Below are 22,672 nucleotides of genomic sequence, written 5' to 3'. Positions count from 1 at the left end.
GTTTGTTATTTAAAAATTTACAATAATCACATAATTCGAAGTACTATTATCATTATTATTGCCCGTTCATCAAGCATTGAATTGGATAATTTATTTTTAGCGCACCAGAAATTTTTTTATTATTATTTTGTACCGTTTTAAACTGGCCTTGATTATGTAGGTCTTTCTTCTTCTGAAGATTTCTGAATGCACTCTCCAACAATGTCTTTATTCTTCATTGGAATCTTCGAATTGAACTTAATTTGTTCGCAGGAGCAAAAACTTTTTGATTCGTTTTTTTTTATATTACTATAGAGCAATCATTTTTGCTTTAATTTACCTCATTCACGTATAGATAGATGGATGAGTGAGTAAAATTTAATTGACTATGATAGAATCACGGTTATCATTTCAAGCATGTCGTTCGCACGGATAGATAACGACGTTGTTTATTCTCATAACGAAAAATTGAAAATTATTAAAACAAATTTAACCTTGTTAAACTACTTAATAATTTGTTAAAACGTGTATACTTGTATATGAGAAATTTCTGGTAATTTTTTTTTATTACATTGTACTTATTATAATTCAGGTTTTTTGTTTTGTTTTGTTTTTTTTTTTTAATTATTTACAATACCTGGTTAGAAAAAATTAGCAAATAAGCAACATTCTAAATGACCGCATTTAGTCCCATTTATGACAAATTATTTAAATTTACCTAATTACGTCATAGTTGTTTACATAATCGATGACTAATAAAACTTTCGAGCATATGATAAGTATTGTCATAAGAATATGTCTCATTTTATTTATTTTTTTAAATTTCAGGTACGGTCAGTATTATTAGGATTTCTTACTTGAAAGTATTATTTCCTACCACGTAGGAACAAAATCAAGTTAAAAGAGTTTTTTTTTTTTTTTAAAATCAGAATTCAGGTTAAGAGATTTCGTTCGTTTGAAAATGGCTTTAGATTACACGGTAAGAAAAATTAATTTTAGGTTTTACGAAATTGTAAATAATGTATTTTTTGAAAAATATTTTAATGTCTGAGCAAATAAAGCGGTAAATTAATAAATTTTTTGTGTTTTATTAGCCGGTACCTACCATAAGACCCTATCCGAATTTCAATGCCGCCGAAGATGGTACAGCTTTACGGGAAGCCATGAAAGGATTTGGAACAGATGAAGAAGCCATTATTGGAATTTTAACAAATAGATCAAATAGTCAAAGGCAAGAAATTGCAAAATTTTTCACCGAAGAATACGGACGAGTAAGTCAAGTTTTAAGGGGGAATTACACCGTGTTGAATTTGGTTTTTAATTTTTTAAAATATAAAAATTTTCAAAACAGAATCTTTTGGAAGATTTAAAGAAAGAATTGGGAGGAAATTTCGAAGACTTAATACTCGCTCTAATGATACCTCCTGTCGAATATTTGTGCAAGCAACTGAACAAAGCCATAAAAGGTTTAGGCACGGATGATTCTTGCCTAATCGAAATCCTTTGCTCTCGAAGCAATCAACAAATTCAAGAAATAGTCGACTGCTACGAAGCCAGTTTGTATTTTTAAAAATAATGAGAGTGAGAATTTTAAATGGTAGCCATTAATTAAAATTAATTTTAAATTACTTAATTATTTTAGAATACAATCGGCCGTTTGCCGAACACTTGTGCAGCGACACTTCTGGAGATTTTCGCCGTTTTTTAACGTTGATCGTAACCGTGAGTTGAAAATCATCGGATTTTCTTTTATTTTTATTTAATTCTTAATTTCTCGCAGCTTTATTTTTAGTCGTAGTAGCATTATAATTGCTTACTGTAGTACCACACTATGCATTTAAATATTTGCTACAAAAAATTAAAATTATTAGACGTTACGGCTATTATTAGCGTTTTGATTTTCGGTGTAGGGAGTTCGTAAAGACGCGACCAACGTGGACCCGGATGCTGCACGAGAATTGGCTGAGAAACTTTACGCTTCCGGTTAAGTATTTCGTGCTTAAATTTCTTTTCTTTTTTTTTTTTTTTTTTTTTTCCTTTCTCTCCTCTGTCTTAAGGGCGGTTGGCTTTTTTAACAAATTTTGTTTAAATTAATAAGCACAGTGTTCAATTCTTTGAATCAAGTTAAATTATTATTGTATTATTTTCGTTGTTTGTAGTAGAAATAAATTGATCGTAGGCTGAAATTGCATGCGACGGTAGTAAAATGTGTGTAGTAGTAAGAATTTAGTTAATGATTGAATTAAAAATTATTTTTTAACGGCTGACATGCTAATTTTTTATTAGGTTAAAGATGACCAACCGCCCAGCCTTGAAAGAGCAACAGTTAGTGCACAGGAACTTGCAAATGCAGGTATAAATTGATTTTGATAAAAAAGGCACTATTTTTATTTTTGTTTGCAAGGGTAAAAATCAACCGTCGGGAGCACAAAATATTTAAGCTTTTAAATTTTTAAATAACACCTCAAACTACGAATTTTCAGGCGAGGGAAAACTAGGAACGGACGAAGAAGTTTTCAACAAGATATTCGCACACGAAAGTTTTCCACAACTCAGGCTCATATTCGAAGAGTATAAGAATATCGGAGGTCGTACGATAGAACAGGCAATTAAAAATGAATTATCCGGAAACATGAAGGAAGCCATGTTGGCAACAGGTGTGTGTGTGTGTGTGTTTATTTAAAAATAAAAAGAGAAATTTTTTTTTTTAAGAATCATATTTTAATTAATAATAATAATAATAATTATTTAGTCGAGTGCGTACAACATCCTCCGACATTTTTTGCCAAACGATTACATTCGGCCATGGCGGGAATGGGAACAGATGACGTCACACTCATTCGAATAATCGTTTGCAGAAGCGAAATTGATTTGGAAAATATTAAACTCGAATATGAGAGACTGTATGAGAAAACATTGGAAAGCGCTGTGAGAGTACGTGAAAAACAAAAAAAAAAAAAAAATTTTCTCATTTTAATTTTCTCCATTGTTTCGAAAAATAAATAATTTTTTTTTTAATTCTAGAGCGAAACTCACGGACATTACAAACGAGCATTGTTATCAATTATCAACGCCAAAGCACAAGACGAATAAAATTAAATTGACTAAATTAATTACTGTTAAAAAAATGGAGTTTAAAATTATTATAAGTTAGGCGCGGTTTTATCAAAATATTTGTTATCAAAAATTAATTTATGAATTACTGATATAAAAATTAATCAAATCAAATTTTTAATTTTTTTTTTTTTTAAAAACATTCCTTTTTATTGGGGGAAAAAAAATGGAGTGAAATATGCAATTTGAAAGTTTTTTAATTTTGAATTAATAATAAAAAATTGTTATCGAAGTCATTTTCTAGTTACATTTGTGGTAAATGAAAAGTCTAGATTTAATACACCCAAAAGCAACAAAAAAAAAAGCAGAACAAATTTCTCAAGGCTCACGATCAACGATATACTAATTATAATATTAAGTTTTAATATATTTTAAATAATTTAGTTGAAAATTGTATAAAAATACCTGAAGAAAAAAGGTTGTTGATTGATATATTTGAATTATTAATTATTTATTTAAATAATTTTTTTTTTGTGTTTGGAGCTATGGTTTATGCTAAAGGCAAATGAAATTATTTACACAAGTTATTTTTTATTTTTGCTTTAAGGCTTTTATTTATATCATACGTATAATTATTATTATCATTATAATATTTTGACATAATATTTAAATTTTTTTTTAAGTAAAAATTTATTCGAATTCATTATGGTAATCAGTGTCAAATATAATTTTTAAATTTTATTTTAAAGTAATTTTTATAAATTAAAAAATTTAAAAATTTGTTTGTTAATTATGAGCAAAGTTTGTATTTATTTGCTTTGTACTTTTTTTTTTTGCACAAAAAAATTACACGTGGATAGTTATCACAAAATATCACGTGGATAGTTAAAAACAATCTATCCTAACAGTACATCAAATTATTTTAATGACCTTACAACCAAAAAAAAATGTCGTTGACCGATTATTTATTATTTAATTAATTATAAAATGTTTACTTACATAATAATAATAATAATAATAATTTAATTAATTTCAGGTTAAAGGATATATTTTTTATTTATAATTATCATGAATTGTAATTTGATGTGATGAAAAACCCAGGAAAAAGTTTTAAAAATGTTTTGAGTTCTTGCTGTTGACTGGGGGAGGGGGAGGAGGCATAGAAACAAGATTTGTTTTAATAAATATAATTCACAATATCAAATGAACCTATAATTAAGCCATGTGTATTATTATTATTATATTTGTTTTCAATTTATTTAAATTATTAATTAATCATTTGCTACTGTGCTATTTATAATGATGATGAAAAAACTTTTTATATTAAAAAAAAAAAAATTATTTAAACAATTTAATAAACTTATTTATTTATTTTTTTAAAAGTTTATTTAATTAATAATAAAATACAGTTATAACATAGAAAAGGTCACAGAAGGTCCTTCATAGGAGAAAACAATGGAAACTGGAAATTTATGATATCAGGTAATTTGTTTGTTTTAAAAGTTCGATGATTTACTTATTGAAATTTTTTTCATTTAAATAGAACTTAAGAAATTAACATTGACAATATGTGACCTAATTTTAAAAATGCTAATTAAATAAAATAGGTTGTAAAACATCTTGATTCTGTCGTAACTAGAATGCAATCGTTGAATTATAAATTATTTATTTAAAAAACAGCTCTTCTTGACCTCCATTATTGAAATTTTTCATTTTTTTTTACTTCTAATGTCAAATTTTTTTCGTTTTTTTTTTTTTTCCCATTAGGTCGATGGGATATTTTTACAGCAAAAGAAACACATTATTATTATTATTTAATAAAAGGAAAAAACTAAGAGAAACATTTCAAAATGTCAAATAAAAAAAAAAAACCTTATAAAATTAATATAGTCTTCCGGCGTCTATTCGTATAATTATTAATAATAATTTATTTGAATTTAAGCGCCCAGTCTGACCCTGAAAACACGCCCTTTTAATGGACCAATAAGAGCGTCGCGTGATTTGGCGGGATAATTTGCTTGTATCATCGGAAAAAAAAAAAAATTTTTTTACTCTATGACAAACGAAAATAAATTTAATTGTTTTAAAAATACATACGGACGGAATCCTATACAAAAAAAAAAAAAAAAAAAAAATTTTTTTAACGGTTAATTTCACAAAAGATACACCCTACCATAAGTTAAGTATGTAATAACAATATCAACATAAACGTAATAGAGTTTAAATTAAGTGCGAGAGAGATAGATATACTGTTGTGTAAAATACCTAAGATCACCTGATTTTGGAGGCGTGGCTTATTCGTGGTGGGGGTATCGACTCATCCATTCAACCTATCTGGCAGCGTAAAAACGATCGCACTATATTAACAGTTTTAAGAGTACCGCTTAAACTTTTTTTTTTTTTTTTTTATTCTCTCAATCGTTCGCGTTCGTTTTTTTCAAAAACATTTTCTCAAGGTTTTCGTTTATTTAAGTTTTTATTCATTTAAATTAAATTTAATTTCATTTTACATAAAAATATTAAATAAAAATATAATATCGGAGTGTTATTTTTAAAAATATATATATACATAAGTTAATAATTACGTACGATGAGAATGAGAATTAATTTAATCCCGGCTTTCTCTATTTAAAAAACAGACATTTAAAAAATAAGTTTTTAGTTTAAGTGATTGTGATTGTGTTATTAAAGTAATAATTAATAATTAAAATCAGGTAAGCTTTCAAATTGTTTTATTATTATTATTATTATTTAGTTATGGTCGATCATAAGTAATAAAAAATAATTTCATAATTAAACATAATCATGTCAGCAGCACAGTCACATAATGAAAAAAAATATCGATCGAATTATTGATTTTCAACAATACGTTATTTTAACATATATACTATATTATTACGTTTATATTATATATAATATATATGTTAAATTGTTATACTGAAGTAATAATTTCATAAATGTTAATATTTTACAAAAAAAAATGACATTGTAATGATGATGATTTGTGTGCAATTGTAAATGAAACGTTTCATTCATAATAACAAACAGTATAAGATTAAATTAAATTAGTTTGGTTGTTGTTTGTTATATGAGAGAGAAAAGTTTTAATAATGTAAAATAAGGTACAAAAAAAAAAAATAAAGCCATCAATTTTATTAATTTTTATAAATATATAAATAATATTTAAATGTAATAATCTTGTTTGTTCCAGTGTATGTGTTGTCTTAACTTGTCTTAAAGTTGTGTACGCCAGTCAAAAAAGCAAAAAAAAAAAAAAAAGATCCTCCGGGGGATTTGTGTTAAAAAAATAAAAGCAAAAGTTTCGTTATTTAAAATAACAACAACAACAACGACAGAAGAATAAAATAATTAATAATTAATAATTTTTATAAAAAAAAAAAAAAACGGAAAAAGTTGTCAAATCAAAATCCTTCATGAGGAGACGTCGATGCATTTCGGCGTCTAATATGTGGCGAATTTGGTTTTTTTTTGGAATACTCAAAATCAGTAAGTATAAATATATCAATTATTATTATTATTATTATTATTAATTTGTATTTCAAAAAAAAAAAAAAAAAAATTGTGACCCACGTGGTTGATTGTTTTATACCTGAAAATTGTAATGAAGGTTTCATCACGCCATGGCATCCCCCATTCGCTTCTTCTTCTTTTTTTTTTCTTTTTATACTTATTGTACCGTATATGATCTCTATTTTTATTGTAAACTATTATTATTATTATTATTGTTGTTGTTGTTGTTGTTGTCATCGTCGTCGTCATCGTGGTTGTCGTCATCGTCGTAGTCGTGGTCGTTGTTATTGTTTTTGTTTATGTTATCCAATTACCTAATTCTAAAAAAAAATTTCGGTAATTATATCAGATATATAAATATATATTTTTTTTTGTCAAGATAGCAAAAAACAAACAAAAACAAACAAACAAACAAACAAACAATAGTAAAAATATTATGATTATGAAATACGAAAAGGGCCTAATTAATAAAAGAGAGTCGCGTGTTTTTTAGGCTTTTTAACTTTCTTTTTATAAATTGTGTGGTCGATACGAGATTGTATCCATTTTTGTTTTTATTCCTTTTTTTTAATTGATTGATACCTTCCGGGTTAAACCTGAAAATATTTTACAATTTTTTTTTTTATGGATTATTATTGCTGCCTTTGAGCAATTGGCATAACCGAAATTTCCTTATTTAAAAAGGGAAAAAAGGGGGAGGGGGGAGGGGGGAAGGGAAACGCTTCGAAATTTTTCTTTGTCGGCTAATATTCGATCGAACTGGAAAAAAAATTATGGTACCTATAAGGGGAACACACAAGGATGATGATATAACATTATTGTTGGCTTATTGTAGTAATGGTAGTAGTAGTAGTAGTAGGAGGAGGAGGAGGATGAAAGTACGGATGTACTTGTGGCGTTAATAAAACTCACGAGAGGATATGTTTCGCAACTCAACCGAAACTATAATTAAAAGTATAAAAATACGGTTCGTATAATAAAATACTCAGGTACGGTACCGCGGGGGGGGGGGAGGAGGAGGAGGCATGAAAAAGATAGATGAAAATTATACGTCGCCTTACATTCCTTTTTTTCCACACATTCTGTTTATAAATTAATATATATTTCTTGAGGCATGTAGGTAATTATGTGTAATTTTAAGTTCGACAATTGGGCGAAGTTTTTTTTTTTTTTTTTTTCTACGTCGGTTTGTCTTTATTCTTTGCGACCGTTCGGGGGGGGGGGGGCTGGCTGGCTCATCGAACGCCATGAGTTACGTATGAGACAGAAATTTAAATTGGCAAATTAGTTTTAATTGAAAAAATCGAACGTTGGTGGTATATATCGGTTGCCTTTACGTTAATTCAATATATTGAACACGCGTGTTTAAGTCTCTAGTAGTAGTAGTAGTAGTAGGAGGAGGAGGAGGGGGGAGATAATAAATATTCGAAATTGAATTTTCCAGAAGGTAAAGAGGGATTTTTAAATCGGTTTTTCTATTAAAAATAATTTTCAAGGGTTTTTCAGTGTAATGACATTTGGGAAGAATGACACATAAACCTGTTTAATGACTCGTTTTAACGTCAAACATCATTTACAGAAAAATTCAGGTTTATCAATATTATTATTATTGTCGTTGTCGTTGTTGTTGTCGTCATTGTAGTTTTACGAGTCTCATGCGGAAAAATTATCAAGGAAATAACCGGATCGATAAATAATTGATTTATTTATTTATTTATTAACAATATGATGTTTTTGATTGTTGACGTTGGTTGTCGACGTTTGTTGTTGTTTTTTAAAAATTTATGCAAAAAAAAAAAAAAAAAAAGGAAAGAAGAGAAATGTACGTCATGGAATATCGTGTGAAAGTGTTTTCCTTTTTTTTTGTGGGGCCCCTTTTCACGTCATTTAGGTTTAAATCATCGATTAATTCATTAAATTTTTAAATTTATTACGAGTTTTTTTATTTATTTTTATTTCTGAACGATTTTAAAATGTATTGAGTTAGTTCCTTGGCGAAATAATTTTTGACTGAGAACCTGAGTTGAGAACCTGAAAAACGCATACCTTTAAAATTATCGATAATCTTACCAAGTAATAATAATAATAATAATTTTTTTATAGAAAAAAACCAGTTTTTCTTTTTTTTTTTTTTGCCTAAATTATTTTTTATCGGTTGATTTCATGTAGCGGAATTTTTTTTTTTTGTTATTGGATCACACGCAGCAGACGACGGAAGGTTTTTTATTTTTTTAGCTTTATTAAGAGTTAATTTCGGGTTAACGAACAATGAGATTATGGCAATGGGGGGAAACCAAATAAATAAATGGAAAATCAATTTGCGTTTTTCTTTTTTTTTTTTATTCTCCACGGATAACAGGTTGTTAAACTCGTAAAAATGAAAAAATATTTGAAAAATTTCATTTATAAATATTTATTTTTTTTTTTTTTCGAATTTAGAAAGAAAAATTTGCTACAATTTTATTTAAATTTTCAAATTGAAAGTTTTTGCTATCATTATTTGATGCCTTTTGTTTTTCACCACACACAAGTTTTTAAAAGTTATCAGGCGTAAATTGAGGTTTCTTCTTATTTTTTTTTGTCCAATGATGTAAAAAAAACTTTCGAATCGAAGTAAACCAAAAAATATTTTTATATTCCCTCTGCCCCCCTCCTAAAGAAATTTTACGTTGTATATTATTGTCTCTCGTTTGTTTCTACAAGGATAATTATTAAATCCGCCTTCCGCGAACAATATATATATATTTTTTTTTTTTTTCTTTACCCTTTCAGGAAATTCAATTATTTTTTTTTGTTGTTGTTGTTGTTGCCCGAGTAAAAGGTATTCGCAATTGTGATAATAGATAAACAAAATTTTTTTTTTTTTTTCGCGAAATTCAAGGTAAATCAACGCCTACAACAACAACAACAACAACCTGAATTCAATGTCGTTTTACATAAATAAAAAAAAAATTAATCGATTGACGATTAAAAATAATTTGTAAGGGGGGGGGGGGTATTATTTCAATGTAAATAAAATCTTTTATATATACTTGCCCCCCCCCCGCGTATAAGAACTCTGCCAATTTTTTTTATATACATGCGTAAAAATAATGATAATAATGATAATAAGTTTTCGTGCGTCGTAGTTATTTTCTTCGCAAAAAAAAAATCATGGGAAATTTTTTTTTTTTTTTCGCGGCGCTAATTTCGTAATTTTTTTTTTTTTTTTTTTAGACTATATTTAAAATTTTTTAAAACAATGTCGGGGGTGGGAGGGATGGGTGGGGAAAGGGGGGTTTTATAAGTCAGTAGAAATTGGCAAATTTTTTGACTTTGTAAATGGCCGTTAAAAACTTTTGTTTTTTTTAAATTGGGCAATTAATTGTCAAAGGACGACGAAAAGGATTCTTTTTTATTATTGTTCTCGTTATTATTATTATTATTATTGTTCTTGTTATTATTATTATTATTATTATTGTTATTGTTATTTTTAACGAAGGATTCGATTTAGAATGTTTGGTATAACGATATTAGGCGTCATCAAGGATCACGCCACACTAATGATGATGCAAATTCTAGCCAATGATTAAAACTTACGCATTTGATGGCATGATTCCAGACGTCAATGGGAATGAATTTAATTGAATTAAAAAATTTTTTTGTTATTGTTTTACAAAAAAAAAAAAAAAAATCATAAAAAAATTGTTAATAAACTAATGATTATAATTTGTTTTTTTTTTTTTTTTTTTTTTTTTTAACGTCGTAATAAACAAACGGCTGTCGTCATAGAAAGTTTGCTTTTTTTAAATTTTAATTTAAATTTAAATTTTTAAATTGATTATTGATGTAATTAGCAAAAAAAAAAAAAAAAGGTTTTTACTCATTAACATGCAGTAATTTTTATATGCGTAAATGAAAAAAAAAAAAAAAATTAAATTGCCCCCCTTTATTATTATTATTATTATTATTACGTATTTTTTTTTTTACGATTAGCATATTTATAAGGTATGCATTTATACAACGGCAAAGTTGTCGGCATTGATTTGGGGCGGAAGGGGCAATATCAATGTGCCAAAAAAGTTAATTTTCAAGATTTGAGATTCAATGTTTCGAAAGTTGCTCACTTTAACAAAACAAAACGGAAAACCTTCAATCAATCAATTATTATTATTATTATTATTATTTTTTGCGATATTAAATAACGAGAGATTATGACGTTTACTTTGGTAAAATTTCTTCCGGAGAGAAAATTTTTTGAACCTATAAAAAAAATCGTTCGACCTTTTCTTTTAGATTTTAAAAGGTTTTTTTTTTTTTTTGTTTGTTTTCAGGTTTTTCAGCTCCCGTAGAAACATCTCAGAAAGATATTGTTGTTCAATCTTCCGAATTGGCCGTATTAAAATGTTTATTTTCTTCTCCTTTGAATACTTGCGATGAAGCCAAACGTTCGGTGAGTTTTCCTTTTCCCCCCCCCCTCTCTCTCTCTCTGTGCAAATTAAATTTTAACGAATCGTTAATTGAACTGGTTTTATTTTACTACGTTGAAAGTATTAGGTGACTATACATAAAAAAAAATTAATTTTTGATGAGTAAATAATTGTGGGGGGGGGTGGAAAATAGTATTGACGTCATTGAACTTTATTTGACCGAGTAGGCATCATTTTGACGCCTCCGGGGGTTGTCGATAATAAAAAAGGAAAAATGTCGTTAATGAAAAGTTTATTGTGTAAACATTATGAAAGTGACGTATGAGTCCATGACGTAAATATAACTTATAAATGCTTTGAGGATTTTTCCTTAATTAAAAATTATAATTAAAAAGATGGGAAGTTGTTTTCCGAAAGGTTTCCGACCCCTTTTACTTTTACTATTTGTTTGTTTTTATCGATGTAATTATTATGTATTCAAACATTTTTGTTTTTTTTTTTTTTTTTGTTGGGGGGTTTCTTAAACAACGCAGGTTGAAAGGATTCCCAAAAGAATACAAAAATTATATGAAAAACTCAAGAAACCTCTTTTTAACACGACGAGTAATGAAATCGTAGATTCTTCTTCATTGGAAAATTTGCCAGCAAGTTTTCTATATTTGATTCCGGTGAGTTTGAATCTTTATTATTATTATTATTATTATTGTTCATGTGGAGAAAATCATTATTATTATTATTGATCGAATCGAAACTAATTTTAGAAAGTACGATTTTCTTCAATTACCGGTCTTAGCGCGTCAAACATCGTACGAAGGTTTCCATTTGATGACGCTTTGACGATGAAAATCCTCAGCGTCTTTACGGAGAAGAAAAAAATAAAAAATTTTCTTAAAGGAGTAAGTAGTGTAGTAATGGAGAGATCGTGAAATTTAATTAACCTTTTGACCTAACATGTTTTTTTTTTTTTTTTTGCTTGATTGATCAATTATTTTAAATAGTGCACATAGACTTTTTGATATATCGTTGTTTTAATAAGACTTTTTAAATTTTAGCTATCCGAAAGGGAAGAGATGTTGTTGGTAAGCGAGGATGAGGTAATAGAAGAGCAATCGTTGAGAGACATAGCCCCTATATCTCCGGCTGTCGAAAAAGAAATTGCACGTGCACTGTCCAAGTGGTTTTCAAAAGGTTCGCAGTGGGAATATTGGTTGTTTAGAGCGAGCATGATGACGGGATCTCCGGTTTTAGCCAATTTGCCAAATTATTTTTTAAATTCCCTCTCGCTCGAAGAAACGGAAAGATTTTTGTTTCATCTTCGAAACTGGAGGTGGGACGATTGGACTTCGTACAATTACTGGAGTCAACACGGCATGTCCGTGAAAAGGATATGGTCGTACATTGTTTTGACCAAAGCGGAACCTCCGAGTAGGTGGACGCCGAAAATAGTGAAATTATTAGGTTCTTTTCTCATCGGTGCGACTCCCGACGAATTATCCCAACTTTCAACGGATCTGAGAATTTCCCAAGATTTTAAATTGTTGTTAGATTTAAATTGGAATTCTTTGCAAGCTCGTGCCGTTTTCGATGTCGGGTATTCCGGAACGACCGATTTAAACGAAAACGTTTTGAACAATGTGAAAAATATTGTTTTGTATTTGTTGCCGCGACAAATTCAACAATTTTCCTATAACGCAACGGATTTTGAATACCTGAAGGATACGACGGGAATGTCGTTGCCCACAGAGAAACAAGTGAGTAAAATTTTTTTTATTTTCGTTGTCGTCCTTTTCGAAGTGCGAAAATAATTTTTTTTTTTGTTCTCCAGATATTTTCTAGTTATGTCGCTTACGTTATTTCAAAATATAACGACACTCTGGAAATGAATTCGGAATTTTGGAAAGAACACATGCTGAGTTTTGGAAAATTTTTCCATTTACTACCACCTTCATTCCTTGAAAACTTTCAAATCGAAGAAACGGATTTAGATAAGTTAGCTTCGGTTGATTCTTCTTTGTTATCCTATCAACAGGTATAAATTGAATATAATTAATTTCCCCGTTTATCATCTTCGTGGTTTATTATAAAAAAAAACGAATTTTAGGTTCGCTACCTGACTAAATCTGGAAGCCTCATCGATTTGTCAGAGCCTAAAACCGTATTGAATTTCAAAGGTCTTTTAAAATCGATTCCTTCGCTTGAAATAACCAAATATCCAGCTAATTTTTTATCCAGTCCGATAAAAGAACACTTATTGATGTTTGCCACGGGTGAATCTGTACCTTTCACGGCATCGGTTTTAGAAAAAGTTAGAAAAGATTTAGGTAACGTGAATAAAAATGTAATTTTTTTTTTTTTTTGTTGTCTCGTTTTTTTTTTCTCTTCTATTGTAAAATAATTTATCGTTATTTTTATTTCAGTTTTAAATTCGTACCTGGAAAAAATGCTTTACAATAAAGACTTTGTACAGTATTTTAAATTGTTGGGAAATCGTGACATCACGGAAAAATACCAAGATATCGTTATAAATTTATTTGAAATAGTCAGTAAAAATCCAGTGATTGAAAGAAATATTCGAATGTTACCCTCCAGCACGGTATGCTCCCATCTTTTTTTTTTTTTTTTTTTTTTTTTCAAAATCTTCAAATTCTAAAAACGTTTTCTCTTAAAATTCGATGAATTTTGTTTTTATTTAAAGCTCTCGGCCATCTTGTCATTACATCGTCGAGAAGCCTTAAAAAAAGATGGCGGATGGAATTACGAAAATCTAATCGAATCACCTTTGAAATTGTTCATTTCCGGTTTGACTTGTGCGGATGTTGAAGTCCTGGAAATTTCAGATTTCATTCCGATCATAGGCTATTACGTTCATCAAAGACGTGCGATGAATGAGGTGAGTAAAAAAAAAAATTAACCGGAAAATTCCCGACCAAGTTCAAATTTAATAATAATAATAATTCATTCGTTTTTTTTTCATTTCCAGATTTTTCCAAAGAACATGCAATATTGTTCACAAAAAGCTCTCACGAAATATTTCAAATTGAAAGCTTCTCTTCAGGGATTAACCAACGAACCATTTAGTTTGTTAAGCTTATTAGAAGTTTACGAAGTGAGAGCAATCGGTGGATACATATTAGCCGGATTACCCATCGATTTAATAGATTCCCTAAGGATTAAATATCAAATAATATCGGAAATAGGAAAATTAACGATTCCGGAATTACTTACCGCTACCTCTTTAGAAAATACAAAACAGTTAACTAATATTTACGTTACCTTTACCGATGACATTAACCTTCAAACAATGAATAACTTGGGAAATCTCATTTGGTTTTTAAATGAGAATAAAATTAAAAAAGTGAACGTTGACGCTTTTAAAATGCACATTGAATCTCTGGAGGAAAATGCGATCAGAGCACTGTGTTGGAACGAAAAGGAAAGAAATTCGTGGAAAGAATTATTGATTCGAGTTTTCGGAAAACCTGATTCTTGGTCTTCCGGCGTATTAAGTAATCTCGGGGATCTGTTGTTCGTTTTCGACAGCTACGAGTTAGAAAGAATCAATAAGACTAGTCGAATGGAAGCTGCCGATGTTTTGTCTAGATCCACTGCATTTTTTACCGTTGTCGATTGGCCGGGTTCGCCGAAACCTTTACATTTGTACGAAGCGTGCCTTGAAATTCTCAGCATACCGGAAAAAATTTCTTTTCGAACGTCCATCAAACAATTACTACGGTTTTATTTGGAATCAAACGAATTTTTATTGCAAACAATTGCCACGCCGGAAAATATATTGAAATTAAACGAAAAACCGAATCTCGTGGAAAATGCTCTGACGATAATTTCTCCGGTGATTTCGACTCATTTACTGAGTCACTTATCACCTTCGAAACCCATTCCCGTGATAAATGCGACGGAAGATGTCAAAAATGAGGATTCGTTTGAAAATTACGATTATTCATCGGAAGAAATGGACGATCATCATTTTTTCAACGAGGAAACCGACGATGAATATCGGGATGATTTCGAAAACGATAAAGCGGCTGTCAAAGACGTGGAAGATTCGAATGTAAAAAATGAAGATTTTAAAGAAGTTGATAATCGCAATGAAAACGCATCACATGAAAAAAGTCTTCCATCTTTGTTTGAATCAATGGTTAAATCGAAAAAATTCCGTAATTCGAAATTGGATGTGTCGCTGGAGGAAATTTACAGGAAAAGGAGATTCGATAAAAATTCTCCAAAGGATTTCGAAAACGATAAAGATAATTCGGAATTGTTTCATACGAAAAAATCAAAGTCGTTCGAAGAGGTTCAGAAAGAACTCCAGAAAAACGCTTCGAGAGCTTTAATCGTGGAAGTTCCTTTAAACAGAACGGATTTTGTCAATTTTGGAAAATCCTCCGCTCACAACATAAGGGTAAGGAAAAATTGAAATTGTTTTTTGAACTAACTCGTTGAATATCAAAACTTTTTTTTCTCGACGACAAAAATTAATTTTTCTTTTTCTTTTTAGGTTAGCTGCGACGCCATTAAAATGTTGGGAAAATCGGCGAATCTCATTTTAGAAGTCGAAGACTTTAAAAAGATGAACGATACGGAATTGGAAGATTGTGCCGAATATTTAGGGAGTCTTAATTTGAATAATGGCGTGAAAAGTTTTATTTTCAACAAACTCAAAAAGGTTCGTATCCTTTATATTTATTTATTTTTTTTTTTTTTTAAATATTGAAGAATTAAAAAAAATTTTTAATTTCGTTATTTTCATTTATTATTTTTTGTAAAATTACAGTGGAAAGAAAGTGGAAATTTATTGGAAGTCGGAAGTTTAGTTTCAGCCATCGACGAAAGCGATTTGATTAAAATCCCATTGAAATTAAGCGAACCCTGGGCTTTGGAAAATTTACACGTGTTGTCCACTCACATCACGGATCCGGAAACGGTAATTGAAATTGTCGTCATCATTTTTTAAAAATTGATCGTTCGAGGAGGATTAATTTTCCTTTTTCCTTTTACTTTTATCATTCAGATGCTTCTCGCAACGGATCAGTTCCTCTTGAAAAATATGGATCTTCAATCGTTTAATTACGAAACAGCGGTTTCGGTGGGTCGTTTAGTATGTTCGATGACGTTATCTCACCAAAGAAAATATTTACTAAGTCATCCGGAAGTATTTATTAACGTTGCCAAAACTCTAGGACAAACATTAGATTGCAGTAACATGGTATTCGAGACTTGCATAAGGCAATTGGCCAACATAGCAACTTCTCATGACGCATTCGGGGACACTAATAAGTGGAATGCGAACGACGTTTCGGATTTGGGAGTCATCGCTGCCGGTAAGTCACGTCACGCACAATGTCCAAATGAAATAAATAAATAAATAAATTTGAAGGATTATCCTAATTTTATTATTCATTGAAGGTCTTAAGAAAACCGACTGGCAAATCAAAGATGGACGAGGATTAAGAGCAGAAGCCATGGCCGGATTGAGTCCTCGTGCGGTGTCTTGCATTCCTCCCGACGTTTTTAAGGTAGTTTTTATTAACGATAAAAGTAAAAAGGAAACGGAAATCGTTACCCTAACGCTATAAATTATGTTTAGGTATTGACTGAAGAACAGCTGTTGAAAATTCCCACGCTCTCTGCGGCTGCCGTTTCCGTCGAACAATCATCTAGTCTGTCGCCTTCTCAGTATGAAATAATTGATAGAGTTCGACGGCAAATCCCTCCAGTGGATCTGACGACGACGTATTCCAGCGGCGGGATTTCGAAAATGTCCTCTCCGACTCCTCTGCACCTGACCATCGCGATGAGTGTAAGTGTTTATTTTTCACGGACGTTTTTCACATACGCGTGACTCTAGAGGGAAAAATAAAAGAAAGGCCCGAAGAAGGTCGATCGATTATTATTCGTTCCACGACATGAAATCCATCGAAAGAAAAGTTTATAACTTTTTACCAAATCTCATCAAAACATTTTTTTTTTTTTTTTTTTTTTATTCCTTTTTCGTTAACGGTATATTTAAAAAAAAAGAAAAATGTCCTCCCGAGTGTTCTTCTTCTTTTACGCGTTAATAATAGTTTAATATATTATTTTTTATTTAATAACTTTGTCAATAGTAGTAGTAGTAGTAGTGTGGTAGTATTACCAAAAAGACTTACAATTGTGTTCGTTTTTCTAATATTGCTCTTGAGCTTTACAATAACAAAACATGACGTCACTATGTTATATTAGGGCATCATAAAACGACCGTCAGATTTCTTTTTTTTTTTTTCATTCATTCATTCGATGTTTCAAAAAAAAAAAAAAATGGGAGCAATTAATCAGACTGAATTTTAATTAATGTTATTTATTTAATGTTATTGTTTGTTTCCGACAGAAATTTTTTTTTTTTTAATGCAAAAGGTTCGAGTCAGTCGTGATAAAATTGTTGTTGCTAATGTAGGGAAATTTCACATAATCCCCAATTGCGCGCTCGCCGGAAAATTTCCGATTTTTTTTTTTTTTTGGGAAATCGGTATAAAACTTTGATAATAATAATAATAATAATAATAATAATGACAATATTTAATTTATTTAAACAAAATTGAAAAGGCTGACTCAATAATGATGAAATAATATAATTTAAGAATGTGTTTATTATATGTCGCTACTTTATATATTTATATATATAAATGTTACCTATATTTATTTACTGTTTGATCATTTTTTTTTTTTTTTTTTACAATCGGTGATATTTATATATATTTTTTTTTGTCTCAATGTTCCATTTAAAGTTTATAGATCACGTGGGCCAATGAATAGAATGCGAATTGGGGGGAGGGAGGGGAGGGGAGAGAAGGAAGGGAAAGAAAAATTTTTATTTTTTATTTTTCCTTGTTGTTGTTGTTGTTAAAATTATCAAAAAGGGGCCAAAAAAATTATAAAATAAAAAAATTGGTAAATGGTATAAACAGTGGTAATAATCAGTTTTATAAAGACTGAATTTAATTAATTGTATTTATATTAATAATGTAATAATAAAATAATTATTTTTATTAGACAAATTATTAGAGCGTTAGTTAGTTAGTTAGTTAGTTAGTTAGATCTCCGTCGTAAATCTTATTAGATACTATTTTTTTAATTAATTGTTTTTGTTGTTGTTGTTTGTTACCACGCAATTAAAAATCATTTGTTGAATTGTAGAAAACTTTTAATATTAAAAAAAAAAAAAAATAATAATAATATAATAATAAAAATGAAAATTTTTCAATTAACTGTAATTAATAAAAAACATTTTTGCTGTGGAAAACAAAAGAAAAAAACTGAGATTTTATTTTTTTTTGTTTGTTACCGAACTGAAATCGTATACTGTACTGTTCTCTGTATTTTTCTTTTTTTTTTTTTAAATAAAAAGTGAAATTAATATTAAAAATTTGTGGTTTCGGTTTTTTTTTTTTTTATTTTAATTCCTTTGAAATTAATCGATGGGTTATCGGGTAATTTTTTCGTTATTCGTACTCGTGTGAAATTAATAAACGGAAATAAATAAATAAATAATTATTAATCAATTTATAATAATTAAATTTGAAAGTTAAGCAATTGCATAATTATTAAATTTAAGGCGAAAATGAAATTTATTTAAATTTAATTAAATGAGGCCGTTAAGTATTTTGTTTTTTTATGTAGTTTATTTATTAAAATTAAAAAATATTTATATATATAACTTACAGAAACACAATATTAATAATAATAATAATTATAGTAATATACAAATAAAAAAAAATGTTTTTTTTTTTTTTTTCAAATATCGATTTCAGTTTCAGTAAAGGGCATCTTCTGAATGCTTTCTACCGTACAAAGAATTTCTTCCGGCATTTTTTGTACCACCATACATTGAATGTAATTTTGAATTTTCTTCAAAATTTAATTCTGGGTGACTACTATAATTCACTTTTGGTAATAGTTCGCTGCTTTTTTTACGAGCCCGACCCGTATATGATAATTTCGAATTTAAATCCTCTCTCGAACCTTTTGAAAATTCCGGATTACTCAATGGAGTGTCAAATTTTTTAGTATTTCTTTCGGAAGAATCGTAATCTGCGGAAATTCTATCTTCGAAAGCTCTACTCCTCGGAGCGCTGTCGTATCCCATTTTGGAATTAGCTTCTGATGCTCTATTTTTAGTACTGTCTTCACTACTCGAGCCGAGATTCGATTTGTTCGTCGAATAGCTGGATCCTCCAGACCAAGAATACGATGGAGGTCTTCTATCTTTAATGTCACTCGCTGTTATATCGTAATCCAATTTGGTACAAATAAGTTCTTTGATTGTTCTTATGACTTTGTCATTGCAAGTAAAAGCTAAGAAAATAAAAAGTCCTTGAAGAGTATTTAAAGCAATGAATGAATACCACAAGGCGTCGATATCTAAATATCCGGCAAATAAGCCTGTCAACCATGTAAGACCCATGACTAATGCTAATCGTATGTATAACCTAAAATCTCTTTGCGTTGAACCACTGGCAGTGTATCTCGTTGTCGATGTAGTTGAAAATATCATGTGAGCACTCGAAGCGAAAAATCCGATATTGGCTATCATAATGACGGCAAAGGGAGCGGCAAAAAATATGAGTAGCGCTTGTCTGTGTCCGAACCAACAAGAATGTACTCCGAAGAAAGGACGAATGTATACATTTACGGTTCCACTTGGTGAAATGTCTGTAACAACAGCCGCTATCATTAAAATAAGAGGAGCCATCCAGCTCCATATCGAATACACGATAAACTTTTTCCATTGTTTTCCAGAAGACACTCTTAATTCAAAAGTTGCAATTTTTAATGTTCTCCATATGTCAAAAGCCATCGTCAGCATCCAAAAAAACGATGCGAGGTAACCGTAATAGGTGACAATTCCGGAAGCGGCACACGATCTTGTACCGGTAGTTATCCTTTGACCCGATATGAAAGAAATATTGGCCAGTAATAAAGCAACGCATAAAGATGCCAAATTTTTACCGCTTAAATTTTGTAAATCTGGCACGACTAAAAAAGCAAGAAGATGAAGAACCAAAAAAACTATGGAAACACCCAATCCGACAGCGGTAATGTATCCCATATACTGTCCAAATTTATTTATCAATCTTTGGCCTAATGTTCCAGCACAAATTTCCACGGTTCCGTCATCGTTCACTTTAAATTCATTTTCTGTAAAATATTTTTCGTAGGTTGATATGAAAATGGTTTTGTTGCTGTCGTCATTAAACACGAAGTCTTCTGGTGCCAATAAAAATTTAGGACATGCAAGAAACTTCATAGTGTAATTTAAATTATCTACGTCATCATCTTTGTAGGATGGTAATATTGGTGAGTAATAATCATCTTTTTCTTCAGCCAAACAAGATTTTCCAGCTTCGGGTTTCGGACATAAAACATCTCGACATATTTTAAAAAAAGGATCGTATAGTTGACCCGCCAAACACGGTTTTATTTTACCGACAGCTTCCGATTTTCCAGTTAGGTCAAATAAAATTGAAAATGCTGTCGGATTAAAATAATTTGGAAGGAATTCACGTTGTGATATTTTTGAACAAGCCAAATTTTGCAAGGGGATATTATTACATAAAGCACAGTGAGGATTTCTATAAGCTTTTGGTCCATCGTAAACTAAAGAAGTGTAAGCTTCGCATCTGTTACGAACGTCAGCATTTGTCCAGTTAACGGCACACGCGTGTATCACGTTTTCGCGACACCTTCGAATTAAATAACTCGAAGTTTCTGGTATAACCGGATCAATAAAACACGGATGCCAAGATTGTAATTGAACTCCCCACTGTGTTTTAGTTTCGTTCCATTTTAATAAATCCGTCACGTTTTCGGTAACCTGAGACAAATTTGGTAAATGAAGGGATGGACATTCCAAACGTGGTATCCAAAAATCCGTCGTCGTGTTTTCCGCATCGCTGTGACACAAAGCACAATGAAAATTTCTATATGTCACTCCGCTTCGATGACTCGTGACGGGAAGATTTGTAAGAGGATCCGAATTGTCAACCATTTCGCATTTTGTTCTGTAATTAGAATTTTTCCACATGGAAGGACAAGTTGTCACCATGTACACTCCTCCGAATTGTTTTAAATTTACACAGGAAAAAGATGCTGCTCCTCGCCTTTGTTCCGCAACTCTAAAATATGGCGAATCCACGCAACAATCCCCATATTTGGCGCAAAGTTTGTCGCATAAACAATTTCTTTCCAGCCAATTTATTTCTTCCAATAGTCGAACGTCTCTACCGTATGTTTCGCAACTTCCTTTTCCGTCGCATGTTCTAAGAAAATTAAAAAAGAAAATTTAATATTAGGTTAACATCTCTCTTTCTCTCTCTCTCTCTCAAAACTTTTCAACTTACTTATTAGCACTTTCCAAATCGTCGTGGCTCAATGCTAAACTATCCAATAGTTCAACATGAAATAAAGCCGTTATTAAAAGTGGTATCCATATTGTCGGTTTCACGATCATTTTTGAATTTATTATAGAAGAAAACTCAAATTCGTTCGCCATTTTTTTCCTAAACCTTTCGACATTCTTCTGGAAAAAACAAAAACATGAATTTTTAACCTACCGGAATCGATTTACATTTTTTAACAACTACATTTTTTTGTTTGTTTGTTTATCTAAAACCACTTCGACGTTAGTAAAAAAATTACTTTTTTTTTAGTTTGACAGTAATTACTTCCTTCCTTTTTTGTTTTTTTTTTTTATATTATTATAAACAAATTCTTACGATGCTCTGCTAGACTTGTTAACAATGTTTCGTTCATTGATTTCGTAAAAACAAGGTTAAGCTCTATAAACGCAAAAAATTTCTCTATTTTATTATTGGAGACAAATTCGGAAATATTTTTGTTTAAAAACAACAACCGTTGAAGATTGTTGCCAAAGCATAATTTTTCAAAAAAATTTTCCAAAACTGGAATTATTAAAAAAAAACAGAAACGTTGCCTTTTCCATCAAATCCAATTTTTTTTTTTTATTCTGCGAAAACGTGTCTTTGCAAAAAACAAAAAATAATAATAATAATAAATGGCACAAATTGTAGGACAAACTTTCTCGTCAACAAAACAAACGGATTTAATTTCCATAAAAGTCTTTTTCCATCCAAAAAAAATTCAAACGTTAAAATTTAAACAAACAAACAAATCCGTCGTATTCGTCACGATCAGGTATGAAAAATTTCATTTTAATTATTTTTTTCTTCTGTTTTTTATATACAGTTAACACCTGAATTATTATTATTGTACCTTTTCTCTCTCTCTCTCTCTCTCTCTCTCTCCCTCTCTCTCTCTCTCTCCATGATTTCTCACCGCGTGCAATATGTGTTGTTTGTTGTTTATTAAAAATCCGGTTAAGTAACCGTGAAAATAAAAAAAATTTTCATAATCAATGAAATTTTTCCCTCGGCCATGATGAAATAATAATCCTGGATTATATTAATAATAACTTATTAACCCAAATACTCGAGTTTATAATAATCATCGCTTTGTAATAATTAATTAATTAAAAACAAAAACATTGTTTTGTTTTGTTTTTTTTTAAACAAAAAAAACAAAACAATGTTCTATTGTAGTAAAATAGACAGAAAAATAAATAAAATTTCTTTACTATTCCGTTAGCGTTTGCTTTTTACTGGAAAATTCGTTTTTACATAATAATAATAATA

General features: G+C 29.8%; 3 protein-coding genes across 3 annotated transcripts; 2 read left to right on the top strand and 1 right to left on the bottom strand.

Moving 5' to 3' along the window:
- Positions 1–751: 751 nt before the first annotated feature.
- On the top strand, positions 752–3,072 carry Phum_PHUM300630 (Annexin-B10, putative; the record flags this gene model as incomplete). Its single annotated transcript, XM_002427141.1, has 9 exons — positions 752–812; positions 909–958; positions 1,074–1,250; positions 1,331–1,535; positions 1,622–1,701; positions 1,890–1,962; positions 2,463–2,636; positions 2,732–2,913; positions 3,004–3,072. 9 exons carry the CDS (start codon positions 752–754, stop codon positions 3,070–3,072), a joined length of 1,071 nt encoding a protein of 356 aa, XP_002427186.1.
- Positions 3,073–10,612: 7,540 nt separating this feature from the next.
- On the top strand, positions 10,613–16,830 carry Phum_PHUM300620 (uncharacterized protein; the record flags this gene model as incomplete). The annotated part of the gene is made up of 15 exons (XM_002427140.1): positions 10,613–10,625; positions 10,878–10,996; positions 11,507–11,641; positions 11,735–11,869; positions 12,026–12,724; positions 12,799–13,002; positions 13,075–13,294; positions 13,391–13,566; positions 13,669–13,863; positions 13,954–15,390; positions 15,487–15,654; positions 15,763–15,912; positions 16,000–16,309; positions 16,395–16,504; positions 16,576–16,830. 15 exons carry the CDS (start codon positions 10,613–10,615, stop codon positions 16,828–16,830), a joined length of 4,326 nt encoding a protein of 1,441 aa, XP_002427185.1.
- A 1,944-nt stretch (positions 16,831–18,774) lies between these two features.
- Phum_PHUM300610 (class B secretin-like G-protein coupled receptor GPRmth5, putative) lies at positions 18,775–21,513 on the bottom strand (the record flags this gene model as incomplete). The annotated part of the gene is made up of 2 exons (XM_002427139.1): positions 18,775–21,280; positions 21,362–21,513. 2 exons carry the CDS (start codon positions 21,511–21,513, stop codon positions 18,775–18,777), a joined length of 2,658 nt encoding a protein of 885 aa, XP_002427184.1.
- Positions 21,514–22,672: the final 1,159 nt, after the last annotated feature.

Source organism: Pediculus humanus, genomic scaffold (genome assembly GCF_000006295.1).
Source record: "Pediculus humanus corporis 1103172107687 genomic scaffold, whole genome shotgun sequence".
NCBI lineage: Eukaryota > Metazoa > Arthropoda > Insecta > Psocodea > Pediculidae > Pediculus > Pediculus humanus.
This window is presented reverse-complemented; position numbering and strand designations above follow the sequence as displayed.